Here is a 19040-nt window from a genome sequence, read left to right on the forward strand (position 1 = left end):
ACACTTAAATAGGCAATTCAAGTAATTTTCCTCAAAATAATAATCCATTGTTACTACCTAAACCATGAAATCCAATATCTACAAAGCACAACAGGCTTTACTGTCTGTTCTACCACATTTGTGGCTCCGATAGTAATTTAAAAAACAAGTTCTACTTTTATCCAGGGAAGCGGATTTGACCAAAATACAAACAAAGGCACGATTTAAATTAATCATCAAATCCCACACAAAATTAATCAAATGCAGTCTCTCAAAAAAGGACATGGAGTAGAGCTTTAAGAAATTAAATCCTTCGTTCCAGGTCTGTGTCCCTGCCCATCAACGAGTACTCAGCAACCTGGAGAAAACAACAATTTTCCAAGAAGGGTTGCAGGTTTTAAAACTATGGAAGAGAATCAATTGTTCATATACTCTGCTGTTGTTCTGAGTTTTTATCTGCATCCCACTTTTTACTTACCCCTATGTTCTAAAAAATGCTATTAAAACATGTATAGGCGCATTAGCATTTTGTTTCACTATTAATGACACAAAAGAACTTGCACGTTTTGGAAAATAGAAAATTTATAAACATTAACAGTAATAAAATGAAGATATTACAATCTCAAGCAGCTTCAAAGTGAAGAAATGCCGACAATTATTGTTATAAATGATGACTATCTGGCAAACAAAATATATCACTGACATTTTATATTTGCGTGGTGTTGTAAATTACATCTGAACTTTTTAGCAAAATTTTACAGTGTATATTTCTTTTGATAATGAGAAAAAGTAGTTGTGTGGTATGTACCAATTTTTACAGTTTTAAATAAATCTAATCAATACATTTAATTGCTCACTCACAAATTAAATCTAAAGATAAAATATGTATATTACCTAATAAGATCCAAAGGTTGTTCCTTATAAAATCGCAAAAACCTAGCCCATTCCTTATAAAGGGTATACCGCTCACTTTCACACTTTTTATCTTTTGCTCTGTTCCAGTACTGGCACTGTGTTTAGGGAAAAAACAATTTCAGGAAAATGTTAACACAAAAAAATAAAGCATGAGATTCTTTTGTGATCTTTGGCTTAGCACAGCAACGGGCTAAAGTTACATAAGAGATCATTTATAACATGCTACATTTACTGTATAATGAAATAAAACTATACAGCACAAATTCTTTTTAAATGGTTCGCAGTCTAGCTTGATTTATGCTGGAGAAGTCTTCGGTATTGTAAATAACTTCCATTCCACCAATTCACCACACTCTTTTATCCACGCACAAAATGTTATAAAATGAGTCATATTAAAAAGGTAAAGTAAGTTGCAAAAGTCGTGGTGAGGTCAAATCCAGCTTAATTGAAGTGCCTGTTGGACCACTAACTGCTCTTAAAAAATAATATTTTACCATTCTCAAAGGGGAAGAGGTACCCAAGGGACGACTTCTTTGCGGGTTACCACCAGTTTTAGACTGGTGGTAAAGCAATACTATTTTACAACCATAATCTGGTTACAAAATATTAATTCATGGCATAAGATTCAGTTTTTTGAAGGCACGCCCCTTCCAAATATCAAATTGGTATTTGGTAGCAAACACAAATTACGATTCGGTAACGTTACTGTATCACAATGTGCCCTTTCTATTTTGTAAAAAGTTTATTTGCGGTCGCAAGCAGCCAGATTCTCAGAATCGGGCTATTTGCCACTGCAAAAAAGCTGTGCACATCTAGTCCTTAGTCCCCTAGTTATTCCTTATCCTCCCCACCCCCAGCGATCAATTACAAGGCAGTAGTAGAGGCAGAGTAATTACCAATCAGAAGCTAGTATCCAAACCTCAGCCACCGCAGTGTAAAAAACTCCTTCAAGTAACCTTCGCATAGCAGTGTTGTGGGTTGCCTGATTTAAACATGGTCTGACATGAAGGGAGGTTGACAATGGCTCTGCCACCTCTGACCTATAGTCCTCTGCTCCCCAAACTCCTATAGGGGAGTGATGTCTGGGAGTTACTAGAGTCAAAGAAAGGGGAAGATAACTCCCTCAATCCCCACTTGCAGAAGCATCATGTTTTTCAGAATATTGTGTTTTCTGAGATTTGTAGGCACTCACAGTAGAAGGGAAAACCCTGCTTGTATCATGCATGCACAAAACATTTTAAGGACAATATCCCAACAAGTTGTTCAAAAATCTCAGGTGTAATAGGCAGTTAAAATAATCAGAGTATAAATGTGAGAACATGTAATATGACAAGACATGCAAAGCAATTTTTTCAAATTTACCTCCAGCTACCAGTTAAGTCAAGGATAACTGCACAATGGCAGGTTTGCCGTTATGCTGGCAATGGCCATGATGGAAGCGGAAGACTGGGCTATGACTGCCATTATTATATCAGGGAGAGCAAACCTGATGTAAAGCATGCCCACAATATATCAGTGATATATTATATAGAGCATTGGTTGGCAAATGGTCTGTAAAAGACTTGATTAATATGATAAAGGCAAAAAGTGGCAAAGAACAGACTCCGATTAGAGATCAGTCAGTGCGATGCACCAACTGTAATTGGGTGCAAGAAAAACTCTTATTGAGGAATCCACCACTTAAAGAAGCTGTCATCATTGTTGAAAGCATGGAGAAAATGTCAGGTTGGGTGAAGGAAAAGAGGTCAACAAACCAAATATGATAGTAGTGCACACAATAGTATATATGTTGTTTCTAATGATCATTTAAATCCTGACTGTGATGCTATTGTACAATAGGTAACTACCAAAGGTGCTAAATGGAAATCTCTAAAGGTAAATGTTATACGTGTGGCAGGTCTGCACATTTATCTAATAGTCGGAGTTGTTTTATAAACAAATCTTTGTACCGCAAGTGTGGTCTTTAAGGACTGTATGCCCAAGTTTGTAAATCTGAGAGACAGACGGCTGTAGAGAATGTTATGGAGGAAAAAGGGAAGAAAGGTTTTCTTCTAGGTGACTCTGGGTCACAGTACACCAGGATTGGTAACAAAATTTGGGGGGAGAAATTTACAGAGGAAGAGAATGATCTGAAGATGCCAGACATATATTCTGTCAGCTATGGTGGTGTGAAAATTAATGTATTGGGCTATGTAGTTATTAAAATGCCATATAAAGACAAAGTTACAAGGTTTTCATGAGGTATTCACAAAAAATCTGGATTTATTAAAGAACTGAACACAGAATTGTACTAATAAAAAGGCATGAAACCTTGTGTTCATAGGGTATGTACTGTCCCTAATTTAATGTTTAAACCACTTAGGGCAGATTTAGATGCATTGCTATAATTGAATGTTTCTACACCCCCTTTTTCTCTCTCTACACCCCTCTATCTCTCTCTACACCCCTCTCTCTCTCTCTACACCCCTCTCTCTCTCTCTACACCCCTCTCTCTCTCTCTCTACACCCCTCTCTCTCTCTATACACCCTTCTCTCTCTCTACCCCTCTCTCTCTCTACATACCCCTCTCTCTCTCTACATACCCCTCTCTCTCTCTACATACCCCTCTCTCTCTACATACCCCTCTCTCTCTACATACCCCTCTCTCTCTACATACCCCTCTCTCTCTACATACCCCTCTCTCTCTACATACCCCTCTCTCTCTACATACCCCTCTCTCTCTGCATACCCCTCTCTATCTACATACCCCTCTCTATCTACATACCCCTCTCTATCTACATACCCCTCTCTATCTACATACCCCTCTCTATCTACATACCCCTCTCTATCTACATACCCCCCTCTATCTACATACCCCCCTCTATCTACATACCCCTCTCTATCTACATACCCCTCTCTATCTACATACCCCTCTCTATCTACATACCCCTCTCTATCTACATACCCCTCTCTATCTACATACCCCCCTCTCTCTACATACCCCCCTCTCTCTACATACCCCTCTCTCTCTACATACCCCTCTCTCTCTACATACCCCTCTCTCTCTACATACCCCTCTCTCTCTACATACCCCTCTCTCTACATACCCCTCTCTCTCTACATACCCCTCTCTCTCTACATACCCCTCTCTCTCTACATACCCTCTCTCTACCTCTCTCTACACCTCTATCGCCCTCACTCTATCTATCGCCCTCCCTCTATCTTTTGCCCTCCCTCTATCTATCGCTCTCCCTCTCTCTATCAATCACCCTCCACTCAGCACCACCACAGCATCACTCGGGGGCACCACAGCATCACTATGCACTACCACAGCATCACTGAACGGCAGAGCATCACTCGTCGCCACCACAACATCACTCAGCGCCACCAGAGCATCAGTCTGTGCAACCATTCAACAACTGGTTCAAATATGTTCTCTCAAGGTTTATTACAAAAGTCACAAAAAGATGTTAATATTTCACTTCTGTTCTTGGATTTTCGTCACAATAAAATACACTGAACATAATCTTCACAAAAGTTATTTACAAAAGTTTAAGCTATTGCCATTATAAATTACAATAACTTTTTATTTAAGGATTAATTATAAAAAAAAATAAAGGCCATTGTTATTTGTAATATGAATACATCTAAGTCACTTAAATAAAACATATTGCATTACAAATGCTATAGGTGTCACATTTGCAAAAGTTATAACTATTGGAATTGTAAATGACAAACCTATCAATTCAGCTATTTTAAAAAGCAACACAAATAAAATATGCGTCATTTACAAGACCAATAGCTCCAACTTTTCTAATGCAAGACCTATTGCATTTCCAATGCTTGTTTTTTTGTTGCAAGAGCAGGACAGTGACCACATACCTCACTCAATAATATTGTCAATAACCTTATACCTAGCACCTCCATAACATAAAAGAGGTAGGAATACGTTCACTAAGCTCATACCTGTTGCAAACCACGGGATTGAGCTCTTGAAATAACTAGATATGTAATCATGAAATAATGTGGAGCACCATGATTTCTTAAGTAGACACATTGCTTGTGAAACATTCCACACTTATGACGCTTTATAATACATACATCATGAAGTGGGTATGCAGACGAGTAGGTTCCATTGCTTAGGAGTCGTTTAATCCCAAACTTTGTCTTTCCGTCTTCTACTTCATATGGGCAGCGTGATAGGATGTAGTAGACCTAAACAACAGGGCAACAATATAAAATCATTTGTTAACTACTATTAGACAACTTTAGAAAATAAAAACATACAGGAGGCGATGTGAAAAACCACTTCAATCATTAGTATTTGCTTTGACTATCTGCTTTGACTGGCTGTTTACTTTGATATTTGAACGAACAGAATATAATGTGTTTTGTTCTTCCCGAACCGCTAATATCCGTTGCCTTGGTGTAGAACCGCATCAAATGATCATACCTTGCCCCCCCCTAAAAACACAATAATATCATAAAATGATCTACAATTGATGTGATAAAATTTAGGACGTCCAAGAAATGCAACTTATCTCTTCCACATGCATAATGACTTGAACCATCAATTTTCGTCCATCAACATATATCTTTTCAAGCAAGAGGGGTGGGAAATATTGGCAGACAGGTGGAGTGTCAAAACACTACTAGGAGGACAGTGTGATTTGCAGATTGTATAAAAAAAATATATCTTAAACCTATATAAACCCGCATTCATATCCTATACACCATCCTCAATGGGAAGTTCTCCTTAGTCACTGCACTAACAACCTTTCCTCTTGCTAATAAAGCCGACTATAATAATATTAATAGTTGTTAGAAAATGGCCCTCTCTGCAGTGTCACTCCAAACCTGTTGCCTTCCTCCTCCTCTATTTGCAGAATTATTTTTGCTGGTCTTAGGACTCTAGCACTGGTCAGCAGTGGTAAAGTGCTCAAAGTGCATGTACTTCTCCCCTAGGTATGATGACATTGGTGTATACCTGATTGGCATATTTGTTGTACTGATAGGTCCCTTGTAAAGTAGCATACCATACACCCAGAACCTGTATTTTAACAGCTACTAGTGGGCTGCAGCATTAAATATACCACTCTCAGTAGCAGCCTCTCATGCCAGTTTCAGGCATGTCTCTGCACTGCTTGTATACAGTTTATTGCCACTTTGACTTAGCATTTAAAACTACTTGCCAAGCCATAAACTCCCCTAGTATCACATACGTCATCCCTAAGGTAGGCCCCAAATTAAAACTAAGAGCAGGGTGCCATGCAAGTAAAAGGTAGGAAAGTTTAGACTCTACATGTCATGGTAGTGACTAACACCCAAATTTGTTTTTCACAACTGTGAGGCCTACCCCTCTCATAGCATAGTATTGGGAATTTCTTAATACAATTTTAAGCTGTAATTTCTGATCAGAGTGGAATAGCTTTGTCATGCTTCCTATCTTTGGGATGGTAATGATAAATCCTCCTCACTGGTGAAGTTGGATTTAACATTAGTGTTTTAGAAATGCCACTTTTAGAAAGTGGACATTTCTCTGGACTTAGTGCTCGGTTTGCCTGATAGCCTGTCTCTAATACATGGCTGGAGTGGGTGACTACTACATTACCAACGCAAGAAGGATAGGTGTACCGGAGTACCGATCTACATACATCTGCATTCTGAAGGACTTGCCTCAGCAGGATGGAAGGGAGGGGCTAACACTTCACTAGAGTATGCAGTGTCCTGTCCCCACAAAAAGGAACGTTTACTAACCCCCTCTCCCTCACCACCCCCACCCCCAGATAGCCTGGCAGACAGGAACGGTTGAAAGGGATACTTGTGCACTTCAGAGGGCTGCTCTGAATTCACCCCACATCAAAGGTACTTTTGGATACAAGTACTAAATCTCTGACCCCCTAAAATCAGACACTTTTAGATCTTGAACCGAACAGCTGTGCTGCTTAAAGGGCTCCTCTTTAGACTGAAGACTTGCAAGGCCTGATTTTCTCTTGTGTTGCCATGCTACTCTCTGACTCTGCTGAAGAAGAGCTGGACTCTGCCTTCCCTCCAAAGTGATCTCCAAAGGCTTGTTGGTTTGCCTCTTGTTGTCTGAGACTCATGGAAAACAAAGTCTGTAACCCTGCTCCTGTGCCTGGCTCACTGGAAGTGGCCCAGATACTTGCAAAATGGATTTCATCGCCTCTACTGTCTGGCGAATGGACCCGGTTGTGGTAGTAAAAGTCGGCACATAGCATCGGAACCAGTGTTTTGCTTTCAGAGATTGATTAATCGTACAGCCTATCACTGCCGCTGCAGCTCGGTGAAATCGACGCATCCCCTTGACTGCATAGCAGAGTCTGTTGCATCGAACAATGCCTCTCGAATCCAGCACCAGTCTATGGAACAGACACATATCCTTCAGTGCATGTAGCAGATCGGCACATCTTGTTGCTTGCGACCAGGAAAGCTACTTTGTTAACCGGGTCTGCATGGGTCCTGTAGCCGGTCTGCACTTTCACAAAGTAGGACCGAACTTTAACTATGCCCTGATCCAGAATGAGCTAAAGTAACCTTTTTAGTGCTACTTTTTTCTAAGTGCTTTTTGCATGTATTTCTTTAATATTCAATATCTCAACTTCTATACATTGGATTGTTGTCTTGTTTTGTTCAGGATCTAATATTTTTCTAAACCTGTGTGGGGTCCTTTTGTGGTGCCTTCAATGTGTTACTGTGTATATTCTTTGGGCAAATACTTTACACATTGCCTCTTTAAATAAGTCTAACTGCTCTGTGCCAAGCTACCAGAGCGTGAATACAGGTTCTTGTTTAGTGTGTATCTAGCTAATCCTGACTAGACGGATTTCTGCCTGAACTGGGTGCACACCCCAGCCACCCAGGAATCTCATTTCTAACAGTAGTTATATCTTGAATTTGTAGTGTTTTTCTATACTGCCACAAAAGCTCCACGCTATATTTACAGCCACTAGAATTATGCAGCAGGGGAAGGGCAAATTATGCTGCAATAAAAGGCATATTATGCAGTGTAATGCAGCACATTCGGACGTAGTATTGCTTTATTTTTTGTATAATTTTTACACTTCAGTACTGTATGGGCAACGATTTCACCTTATTAATATCAGTACAACAAATAAATACTGTAATCATCTGAAAAGTGCCCTGCCGTTGTGAAACAAAAGCCTGTAAAGTAACATTTGAGGTAGGTTTTCAGTAACGTTTGATCTATTTGAGCTAGAAACACATTTCTTTGTTAAAATCTGTACACTATACAGAAGATGATGGATCATATGGCAGAATTATATTTATTTGGAAAATGCCACAGCTGCCGAATGGCAAAATTCTAGTGACACTTTTTACAGTCAGTTATTTTACTGGGACAATAGGATCCAAAAAGCCATACTAATACCAGTCTGTTATTGCAAGCAAACTCAATACTTTAAAAAAGCCATATTCCTCAGATGTTCACTCCCAATCTCCTAATTGTATGAAGCTCCTACGAGCCTGGTGTAACACAATTATATAGCGCTGATAGAGTGGAACAAAAACGTACTTTTCACACAATTCGCAGGTCTTAGACATAATGACTTTAAATACTCAAGTGATGCAGGTAATCAGCTACTGACTACAGAAAGGTTTTACGAAGGAAGAATGAATCACATGTCTTTAATCAGCAAGGAGCAGGTTGTGTAACAAGTGTGTAACAGATGACCACCACTCTTGGTGCTGGTGAAATATGGTAAGTGATTGTCCGCCCAGATTACATAGCATGCATGCGACACAGGTGGTGTCCAAAAAGTATGCTAAAACTAAATGGGGGAGGCAAGGACGAGGCAAGGATTATATACCTACAATTCTATTTCTTGTTGATGGTGTAAAGAAGGTGTTCTCGTCATCAATGGCGTAGAGTTCCTGCCGCTGTTTGCTGAAGGGAGCTGTGAAGTAGTCTGGCTCAGGCTGCATCACCTCCTTCGGAAGACGGAATGGTTTAGACAAGCACTCTAAGGGGTTGTCATTAGTGGAAGGGATATCGTTCTCCTTAATAGGCGCTTTAATGTTCAGTACTTCTGCGTATGTGGTTACAATTTCCCAAGGTGCATGGATCTTCACAAAATAGATTTTTCCATTTTCAGATTCCTAGGGAAAAAAATATACAAATGAATCCAGACAAAAACATTCTGTAGAACATTTCAAGGACATCTTTGATGACTAACATGAAACCAGATATATTTGTCCATGCTTGCTACTTTTCGAATATCTGAAAATTGACTGCTAACCAATATCCCAGGAAAGAAAATCTTACAGTACAGCTGCCACATTAGATTTCACAAAACAGAAGAGAACTAACAGGGAAAATGTACATTTTCACACCAATCAAAATTATCTCTTTGAACACGTTTGTGTAGCTGGAATTGCTCGTACCTTATAAGTATTCAAGTTCCTAATAAGACATTTGCAGAGGTTGGAATACCTTAAGCACCCATCCAGGTTGGCTGAATCTAACAGACAGGTATTTGCAGAGGTTGGAATACCTGAAGCACCCATCCAGGATGGCTGAATCTAACAGACCGGTATCATCAGTCCCGGCAGTGCTCATATTTTCATCAATGCATTCATGAGGCGAATGTGTCAGGGAAGTCTCACTCAATGCTGCCGTTTACCAGCACATTAAAAATAACACTGTAGGTTCACCACTCCTGGCAGATTTCAAGACACCCTTTTACATTAAAACTAGGAGCAGTAGTTTACCTCGGAGTGCTTGGGATTTCTAACTGCTATAATAAGCACACCCTCCCGTGATGCAACACCAGTGGACACGATTCTCTAGTATTACACATATGACATAGCGGTAAAACAGCCACACACCCATGCTCATCGCGGCTGATGGAGTGAATCTTTTTTTTATAGCCCATTTGCCTGTTCATTCCATCCCACAGTACAAAGCAATCATACTGTTATAGAATCCGAGGGATCTGTCCATAACAGACAGCTGTCATGGGGTTCCACAGTGGCTGGCATCAGCTCCTCCTCAGAGTAAGCTTTCACTTTCGAAGAGCCGAATATATGTCCATCCTCCCCCAGCCCCAGGGTGTTCGAGTCCTCTGTTATACTAAACCCTGCAGTGCATTAGTCCTTGTTTACTTACCAGGTTAATTCTTCTATACGTCCACTGTGTGTGCAAGTACCCTGAGACCCCTTTAGACCAGTGGTGTGAGTAGGCGATAAGTAGCACCTACAGTCCGTCATTACCCTGAAAAGACAGTTAGTTACGCTTGGACTGAGTAACTACTCACCACTATTGTAGTCGCCCTTTAACCCGAAGGGTGTGCCAACAAAGAATCAACTTGTGTCCTCATTTAGCAGCGTTTTGTTAAATTCGTTTTTTTAAATAACAATAAATATTTTACCTTTTTGTCTTCCGTTTCGAGCTGAAGGCCTGTTTGACTCAGGTTTTTTTCAAATTCTTTTCGTCTTTCCTAAAGATAAAACAATTATTAATCTTGACAACATCATGTTTATAAATATACCCAAACTCTGTCCCATATTCAGCTCTTACGCACTGCTATAAGGTTATAATAATGTAAGTTGTGAAAAAGGAATCCTGGGTAGTCGAGAAACCTAAAAAACATCTGCATGTCTCCCATTACCAGATCTGCTGCAGATCGTGAATATACAACTTCTGATGAGCTCTGGGAAGGGCAGGGCGGTGGCACGGCTGCCCTCTGCGGACCAGTACTAATGTAGGTTTTAAATTAAATTTACTCTGATTCACGGTTTACCAACTAGCAAAAACTGTACTCCCCAACGCCCAAAAACACGCCTACTTTATCCATGAGGATGAACAAGAAGGGTCCTAGCACTAGGTAACATAACATTTGGAAAATCTAACTTGGAAGCAGTAACCTGAAAGTATCACTCAGGTTTATCAAATCACCCTTGTACCCTTGATGGTTCTCCTCCTATATTCTCCTTGAGGTCACCTCAGATTCAAATGGTGACCAAGATAAAAAGGACTTCTTTTGTGGACTACTGCCCAATCAGGTACGTATCCGGGTGGAATTCATGGAACTCACAGGTTCATACCACAGGACTAAGCCAGAGGGCTTCCTACACATCTTCAAACGAAGCTATGACGAAAAAGTCTGGCGCACCAAAACACGCAGACCAACATTGCTAAACAAAAAGAAAATACCACACAAAACGAATACTGCTGCGCAGGGTTACATGTAAAGGATAGATACAAATATGGCTAATCAAACTCCTGAACCATAAGCCAGGAGGGGGAATAGAGCACACTGCTAGTTTCTATTTTTAAAGAACTGATTATTTCGTTATGACTTTACCCATCAAATACCAGCTTTCTAAGTGTAATTTTCCTGGCAATGGCAAGTCCGAAAATAGCTCATATATAGGGAAAATAGACTTCCTTTGTTTGTTTTGGTCAAGATTCTTTCCACTTCATTTAAATTTTGTGAAACTTGTTCATATGGTGCTAATGAATATGCAAGAATTGTGTCTTAAGTCTCCAGCAAAAAGGATTAAATTTCTTTAATACATTTTTTTTAAAGGGCAATGAGGATAGTTTTTTTTTCTAGCACACAACAAAAAAATGAACTCTGCTGATTTTTTAAGAATATATCAGAATTAGCACAAATGAAGCATATTTCTTTTTTAAATTTAGAAGTGTGGTGAAAACAAATATTTGATTACGATCAAACTATATATGTACACTAGGTGAAGACATCTGCACACTTCAACTTGTGTGCAGTAAAATCCTATTTCGGTGCAAATGTAATCCTTTCTAAAATGTGTTGTCTAAAATGGCATAGTGCTACAACAAAGCACAGTCTACACTACTCCACTCTACTCTATCCCCTGCCACTGTGTGCCACTACACTCCACTCCATGCCACTCACTCCACACTATGCCCCTTCACCACACTCCACTACATTCTACCCCTTCAATCTACCCCACTCCCACCCTAATCTACCCCATTTCAATTTACTCCACTCCAATCTAAAGCAATCCCTCCCCTGCATTCTACCCCACTCCACGCCAATCTACCCCACTCCACTCTACGCCAATCTACCCCACTCCACTCTACGCCAATCTACCCCACTCCACTCTACGCCAATCTACCCCACTCCACGCCAATCTACCCCACTCCACGCCAATCTACCCCACTCCACGCCAATCTACCCCACTCCACGCCAATCTACCCCACTCCACGCCAATCTACCCCACTCCACGCCAATCTACCCCACTCCACGCCAATCTACTCTAGCTAATCTACCCTACTCCACTCCACTCTAACCCATCCACCCTAATCTATACCACCCAAATGTAACCACCCCCCTCAGTCTAACCCACCCCAATTTACTCACCCCACCGCAATCTGCCGTACCCTACTCCAATCTATCCCACTACAATCTATCCCGCTAAAATCTACCTCAATCCCCCCACTCTACTCAATCCTACTCCACTCTACCCCAAACTACCTCATTTTACTCTTCCATAATCTACATCACTCAAATCTACCCAAGTCACACCACTAGCTTTTATCCATGCTAAACAGCAGCCACACTGGTGAACAGAATGGCTAAAACACATTGCTAAAGCTAGTAGCTCTTCGATAGGCAAGAATAATTGGCTTTGCCAATGCTTATCAGCTCAATCGATATCTTTGTCCTTTTGTTTTTTCGAATGTATGTGTATAATATACTTACTTATAGGGAATTCAACCAGCCCTCTTCATCAACTGCCCTGTTATTGTGTCATTCACATTTTACTACTACAGACTACAGCACACAGCATAGGGCAATGGATCAGTCCACTTCAGCCATTCATTCATTCATTAGCTCATTGTGAATTATGTCATCCTGCCCTTTCACAAGAAGCACATCCAGACAAAGTAGTTTCTTTAGGTGCCAGAAACTACTATGACGTCTTATTTTTTAGCCCAAAAAATTGTTTTAGCAAATGTTTTGTTTCTAGATTTAAGATGGCCTGTATTATTCCCCAACAAAGAAGTTTTCCAAAATCTATGACCAAGTCAAAAGGCCTGCACCATCACCTCCATCGACAACAACAATCTTTTAAAATAATTGAACCCTTCAGCACTCTTGTTAATGGCGTGTTTTTTAGCATTGTATTTGACAGAACCAGACTGGGGGACAAAGTAAGAAAATTAAAAGCCCTGATGACAGAGTAATTAAGTCTCTCCTGGCAACATTCAGACCACTCTTCACATAACCCAAATACAAATACTATAAAAATACCATCAACAATGCTACCAACAGACACAAAATATCCTTCAAGATAATACAGCACTGTGTCAACCATCTGTTTGCGCCACCAATTCCTCGTCCCACAAAGAAGTGGAATGCCATCAACCTTTTCTTCAGTTTAAAAATTATAGGCGATCATTACATCGAATATTTACAACAAGGGGTGGTGAGGGACAGAGTCTCTGAATTAAGCAGAAAGCTCTCACCCAGTCAAGAGATCAGGGCTAGATCCAACACCGTTTTTTAGCTCACTGCACCATCCCAGTTTCAGAACCTGGCTGTATGCAAATTAGTCTGTTCCTGTCCCAGTGCATGATGGGAACAGGGCAAACCAAACTACAAAAGCCAATTCTTACACTGGGAAGGAAACAAGCTCCCGGGGACCGGTTTCTGGCATTACAGCCGTCTTCGGCCCGGTTTGCTTGAATCCTGATGGTGCAATGAGCAAGGGTCTCACATCTGAGAATACCCTTCCACGCTTAGGGTGGACAAAAATATTTACAACAAGGGGTGGTGAGGGACAGAGTCTCTGAATTAAGCAGAAAGCTCTCACCCAGTCAAGAGATCAGGGCTAGATCCAACACCGTTTTTAGCTCACTGCACCATCCCAGTTTCAGAACCTGGTTGTATGCAAATTAGTCTGTTCCTGTCCCAGTGCATGATGGGAACAGGGCAAACCAAACTACAAAAGCCAATTCTTACACTGGGAAGGAAACAAGCTCCCGGGGACCGGTTTCTGGCATTACAGCCGTCTTCGGCCCGGTTTGCTTGAATCCTGATGGTGCAATGAGCAAGGGCTGTCATGCCAGAAACCGGTCCCCGGTAGCTTGTCTCCTTTCTGGTAAAGAATTGGCTTGGTAGTTTAGTCTGCCCTGTTCCCATGATGCACTGGGCCAGGGACAGACTGATTTGCATATAGCCATGTTCTGAGCTGGGATGGGGCAGTGAGATAAATAACGGTGATGGATCAAGCCCTGATCTTTGGACTGGGTAAGAGTGGTCTGCTCAATTCAGACACTCTGTTCATCACCACCCCCTTTTGTAAATCGATCATTACATCGAAGACATCATGGATGCTTCTAATCTAACACTCACCCATGCGTGTGCATCCTACACTGGCCGTCCTTTAAACCCCTGTCTCTTGCAGACCTCACCAGCATCCTCAACTCTCTTAAAGCCACCACCTACGAAGACGGTATCTTACTCTTGTTCTTCATCAGAGCCCTGTCCGAAGAGGTTCTCTCACCCCTATTCATTCTCACTGCCTTCCTAATTTGAGGCAACTTTCCGGGTGCTCTCAAGACAGGCCTTAGCCTCCTGCTACTGAAAACACCTACACTACTCCCTGATGACCTAACTAAATACTTGCCCTTTACTCACCTACACTATGACAATATTTGCTGAAAATATAATTTATACAAAGTCATATTCCCGTCAATAACAACCATTTCCTGCATGACTTCTAATTAGTCCTGTGATCATCACACTATATCATGGAGACACCTACATCACAAAACATCGCAAATGCACTCCTGACCACGGATGATTAATTCCCCCCCGGCCTCCTGGTATTGCTGAGCGTCTCAGCTGCCTTCACCAATGTCAATCATCTCATCCACATCCACCCTAATGTCATTACCGGGCTTCTCTGGCAGCGTCCTACACCAGTTCTCCTCCTAACTATACAACCAAATTAGTTTGATCACATGTGCATCTCCACGTCTCCAAAAGATCCTCATCACCTGCAGTGTCTTCGAGGGCCCAGAAGGTCCACTGATCTTCAAACTCTACATGAAGACCCTTGGGATCCTACTGACAGGTAACAGAATCATGGTTCCACAATACTTTGTAGATAGTGACACATCTCTACTTGAGTCTCCTCCAATCAACACATCCAGTGCCTCAAACACTGCATGCAAGTATCCAGATCTCGATGTCCAACATATACCGGAAGCGAAGGCCTACCAAGACAGAAATCCTGCTACTGTTCACTGGCAGAGAAACAGAAGTCAAAATATGTCTCAAAGACATGTACCTTGACAGATCCAAAACGAAATCTTACTCTATGGTAATACCAATGAATAAACGCCTCACCGCCAATGGGACTATCGCCAAGAAAATCAAAACGGTCGGGTACTAGCTGTCTGTATTGAAGACAGAAACCATTCCTCCCAAAAATACTTCAGTAAAGCAATAGTTAAGCCCAAGCATTTATTAGTATTATTGTTACAAGCATTACTATTAAACAGCATTAAGGCACAATTTCTCTTCCATGCTTCACAAAATGTTGCAAAAGACTGACACAGTCTTTAGTTTTACCCAAAAACCATGACACTCTTTTTGCAGGTTTGACCTTCAAGGAGAGGCTGTTAAGTATGGTTTGAAAATAAGGGCAGTGATGGAAGGAAAGGCCAGACTAAGAAAAAGTGGGCATCCCCTCTTATCCTCCATTGGGTCATGATGGCCAAGATGATCCCTGGGGTCAAAACCACTGACCCCTACTTTATCTCAGCTAGCCCCGGCGACTAGCAATGAAAAGTCTTGCAAGCAGTACTACAGAGCATAATATCTGTAGGTGACAAAAGAAAGGACCTCACAATCAGAATATGAAATATGTTTCTTGGAATGATAAGGGGGACTAGGGAAGGTAAATTAGAGTACAGAGTAGTGGACACAAAAATAATTAATTGCCATTCGAAAGGTAATTAAAGAGCCCAAAAAAGCCAGCCTTTGTCAAAGAAGTCCTTCCCATCTATCTGATCCCCAAACTCGGCAAAACAAGAATAACAATAAAGTGGAATATCGAAGTGTGAATGAATAGGAAGAAAGAGATTAGATTGTGATATACTGTGTAAAGGATATGTCGGTCTAAGTAACAGTACTAACTCTGTTTAGTTGATTCTTTTTTTTTTTTTTTAAGTTGACCTTCATGGAGTTTTGACTCTGCTCAAGCAAAATCTGGGCAAAGGTAAGACAGTGCCAGGATAAGCCCCCCGCCAAACCCTCGCCCCACCCCCAGGTGTTAGATAGTACGCTCTACAAATACACATAACATCTCCTATGAGAACTTCCTTCAGTATTTACCAAGGGAGCCAAATAGCACAGTTGCATAGTGCTAGATGTTTGCATCTTCACAAATCTAAAGCAGTTTTACAGAATGCAAAGGAAGTGTTACACTGTTGGATGCACTGGGGGCTACCTCACTCTGAGACAAGTAGTTGTTTCTTAGGTGCCTTTTCTAAGAGCCTCCATGGTCATACTTGAAGTGGCAAAGCTGTGTAATCTCTACATGCATTATATTAGGCCTCCCACTAATATGCATGGACTACTTTTGATCACCCAAGCAGGAACATTGGAGTATGAATTTAGGAAGTGTCAAACATTACAGAATGAGTATGCGCATGGACATTTTTGATAATCTAAGAAGAAACATCTTTATTAACATTCATACAAGTAAAGCACATTTACATTCACTATTTTAAAATCTTTACTCGTCTCCAATCAACATCTGAACACGGTCATATTTGGGGTAAACATATTTGTAGGTACTGAAACTAAAAAGTGAGTAGTCATGAACGGATCCAATTCATTTCAATTCAAGGTCTGATGCCTATATCGGTGGCACAGCGAACTAAAACAAATACATTTTGCAGGTTATGGTAAATAAGTACACGTATTTTTGTCGGGTCTGTTGGAAATCTCCTTTTAAATAAAAATATAAAGATGTAAAAAGCAAACAAACACCATGATAGTTTTTTAAAATGTTTGCATCCTTCAAATGGGAGTCAAGAATTCGGTTTTGTTTGATAATGTTTTTTTGATAATGGCGTCGCCATATTATTGTGCAACTCACATCCATGTGCTGGGTGCTGTACTTTTGCGGTCAGAGGGTGTTCCAGCTGTCTGCTAGAACGAGTAACTAAGCAACATTATTTAATCAAGAGTTCTATTTTTAGACGCCAGGAAATCTATTAATGGTTACATGAACTCTGGCACGTGACGCCCTGCAGACGCAGAAATGCCCCTCCATGAACCAACGATGCTTTCACCCAGGGCTCGATTCCTAAAAGAACGCGACGGGGCCTACAGTGGTGCTCAAGGCCTGGGCTTCTGTTTGTCGGATGCTGAATGCCTAGGCTGCCTGTGCTTGGTTCCAAGTCAGACCTCTTTCTTCCACCACCACACACTCCCTGCACCTTTATCTCACACTCACTCTTTATTTCTATCGTTTCTGCCCTTCTCTTTCCTGCTCTGGAGTCTACAGAAAATAAGTCCTGCTCCCTAAGAACGACTACTGGTGGGCCCCTCCTGAAACTACTAGATAACATTAAGCACTGCTTACACCTACTACTGTAAAGGACAAGAAGGTAGGCATTTGTTTTCCTCATGCACTAGGTGTTGAAAATACATTTGCAGAGTTTAGAAACTGAGAGTGAGTTCCAGGCAAGGCTAGTCACGAATATAGGGAGGTGTACCAAACCACAGAGAGAAATAGAAATGAAAACAAGCCTTTGCAATGTAATAGGTCTCGCCTTTGGGAGAGTTAGAGTTTTGGTTTGGAGTGTAGAGGATGTATGTGGTGTGGAGTGTACTTATGTGGGTTGTATTGGAATGGTTAGTTGTGTAATTGTGTGGGGTGGAATTTTGTGTTGTATGTTAGAGTTAGTGGCAGGAGTAGGGTTGGGTGTAAGGTTTAGGTCAAAGGTGAAAACTAGGGTTAGGTGAGGCACTGGAGCAGGTCTTTCTTGAGGGTCAAGAATAGGGTGAGGGTGAGTGATACGTCGGATTTAAGAGTGATAGTTGGAGTTACTGTGATGGATAGTTGCAGGGTTAGGAATGACGTTTCGTTACGGGTAAAAGTTATAGTTATGGAAGGAACTAGAAAACGGATTAAGGGTGAAAGTTCGGGCTAGAGGAGGTTTGGGTCTGGGTTAAGGGAGAAAGCTACGGTTAGATAAGGGACAGGAGCAAGATTTGGCATAAGGTCTGGGTTACAGACTGATTTTGGTCCAGGGAGAGAGTTTGAATTCATTTAAAATGCAGAACACAGTTAAGATCGGGGTATGGGTTAGTGTTAGTTAAGGCTCAGTGAGCAAAGGAGAGAAATTAAAGAAAAAAAACATTAGAAAGCAAAGTAAACTCAAAACAAATTAACTGAACTCACTGTACATGACAAAGATTAGCAATTTAGATGCATTTGCAAAATAATATTTTGATATGTAAATGTTATTTTGAGTAATTTACTTAAACTGTTCACCTAGATCCACCCAGCAAGGGTCAGCTGGGTGACAGGTAAGGGAGCGCTTACCGGCCATGACCACAGTTGGGCGCTACATGTGACTGTAAGCGCTGTGATGTTTTTGTGTGTAGCATAGACTTAAAAGTCTTGTGTGGAATGCTGGATGACAGAAGAGGCTCAGCAGTGCCGGAGGATGGGAGCCACGGCAGGTCCAATAAGAAGCGCTCTCGGTGGCTCATGATCTCAGCGCTGCACGTATGCATTAGTCACGGGAAATGAGGTAATGCCCAGCACAGGGCGGAGAGCCTGCCCTCTACCCCAAGTGCTGCGCACGCTCCTCTCCGGTGACATCATCAGGCCCTCATCAATCCAAACCTAATTACAAGGAACGGAGTCTGGAAAGATGGAGCTCCTGAGGCGATGGATCGACCCGGGAAAGGCAGAGAGGTAGGCAGAGAAGCGGGCAGCGCTAGGACCCAGAGAGTGGCGTGCGCAAAGCGGACTAAAACAAAGAAAATAGAGTAATCGCGCAATAACTACACTCCACGCTGTTACTTGAAGCGTAAAAGGCCATTTATTAGGACAAGGTTGCAATCATTTAGACTTATTAACAGTACATCAATGCATGAAATATACATTTC

At 41.3% G+C, this 19040-nt stretch overlaps 1 protein-coding gene across 9 annotated transcripts in view; it reads right to left on the minus strand.

The window, feature by feature from the left end:
- ANO5 (anoctamin 5) overlaps positions 1 to 19040 on the minus strand; it is a 282489-nt gene that overhangs the window by 120183 nt on the left and 143266 nt on the right. For all 9 annotated transcript variants that reach the window (XM_086959504.1, XM_086959502.1, XM_086959500.1 and 6 more), the window contains 4 exons: positions 10281 to 10349; positions 8725 to 9009; positions 4975 to 5088; positions 874 to 989 (listed from right to left, as the gene is read on the minus strand). In XM_086959504.1, the coding sequence (XP_086815630.1) occupies positions 874 to 989; positions 4975 to 5088; positions 8725 to 9009; positions 10281 to 10349 (584 nt within the window). The remainder of the gene's footprint in view (positions 1 to 873; positions 990 to 4974; positions 5089 to 8724; positions 9010 to 10280; positions 10350 to 19040) is intronic.

The sequence above is a fragment of the Lissotriton vulgaris genome, chromosome 2_2, assembly GCF_964263255.1.
Source record: "Lissotriton vulgaris chromosome 2_2, aLisVul1.2, whole genome shotgun sequence".
In the NCBI taxonomy this organism is placed as follows: domain Eukaryota; kingdom Metazoa; phylum Chordata; class Amphibia; order Caudata; family Salamandridae; genus Lissotriton; species Lissotriton vulgaris.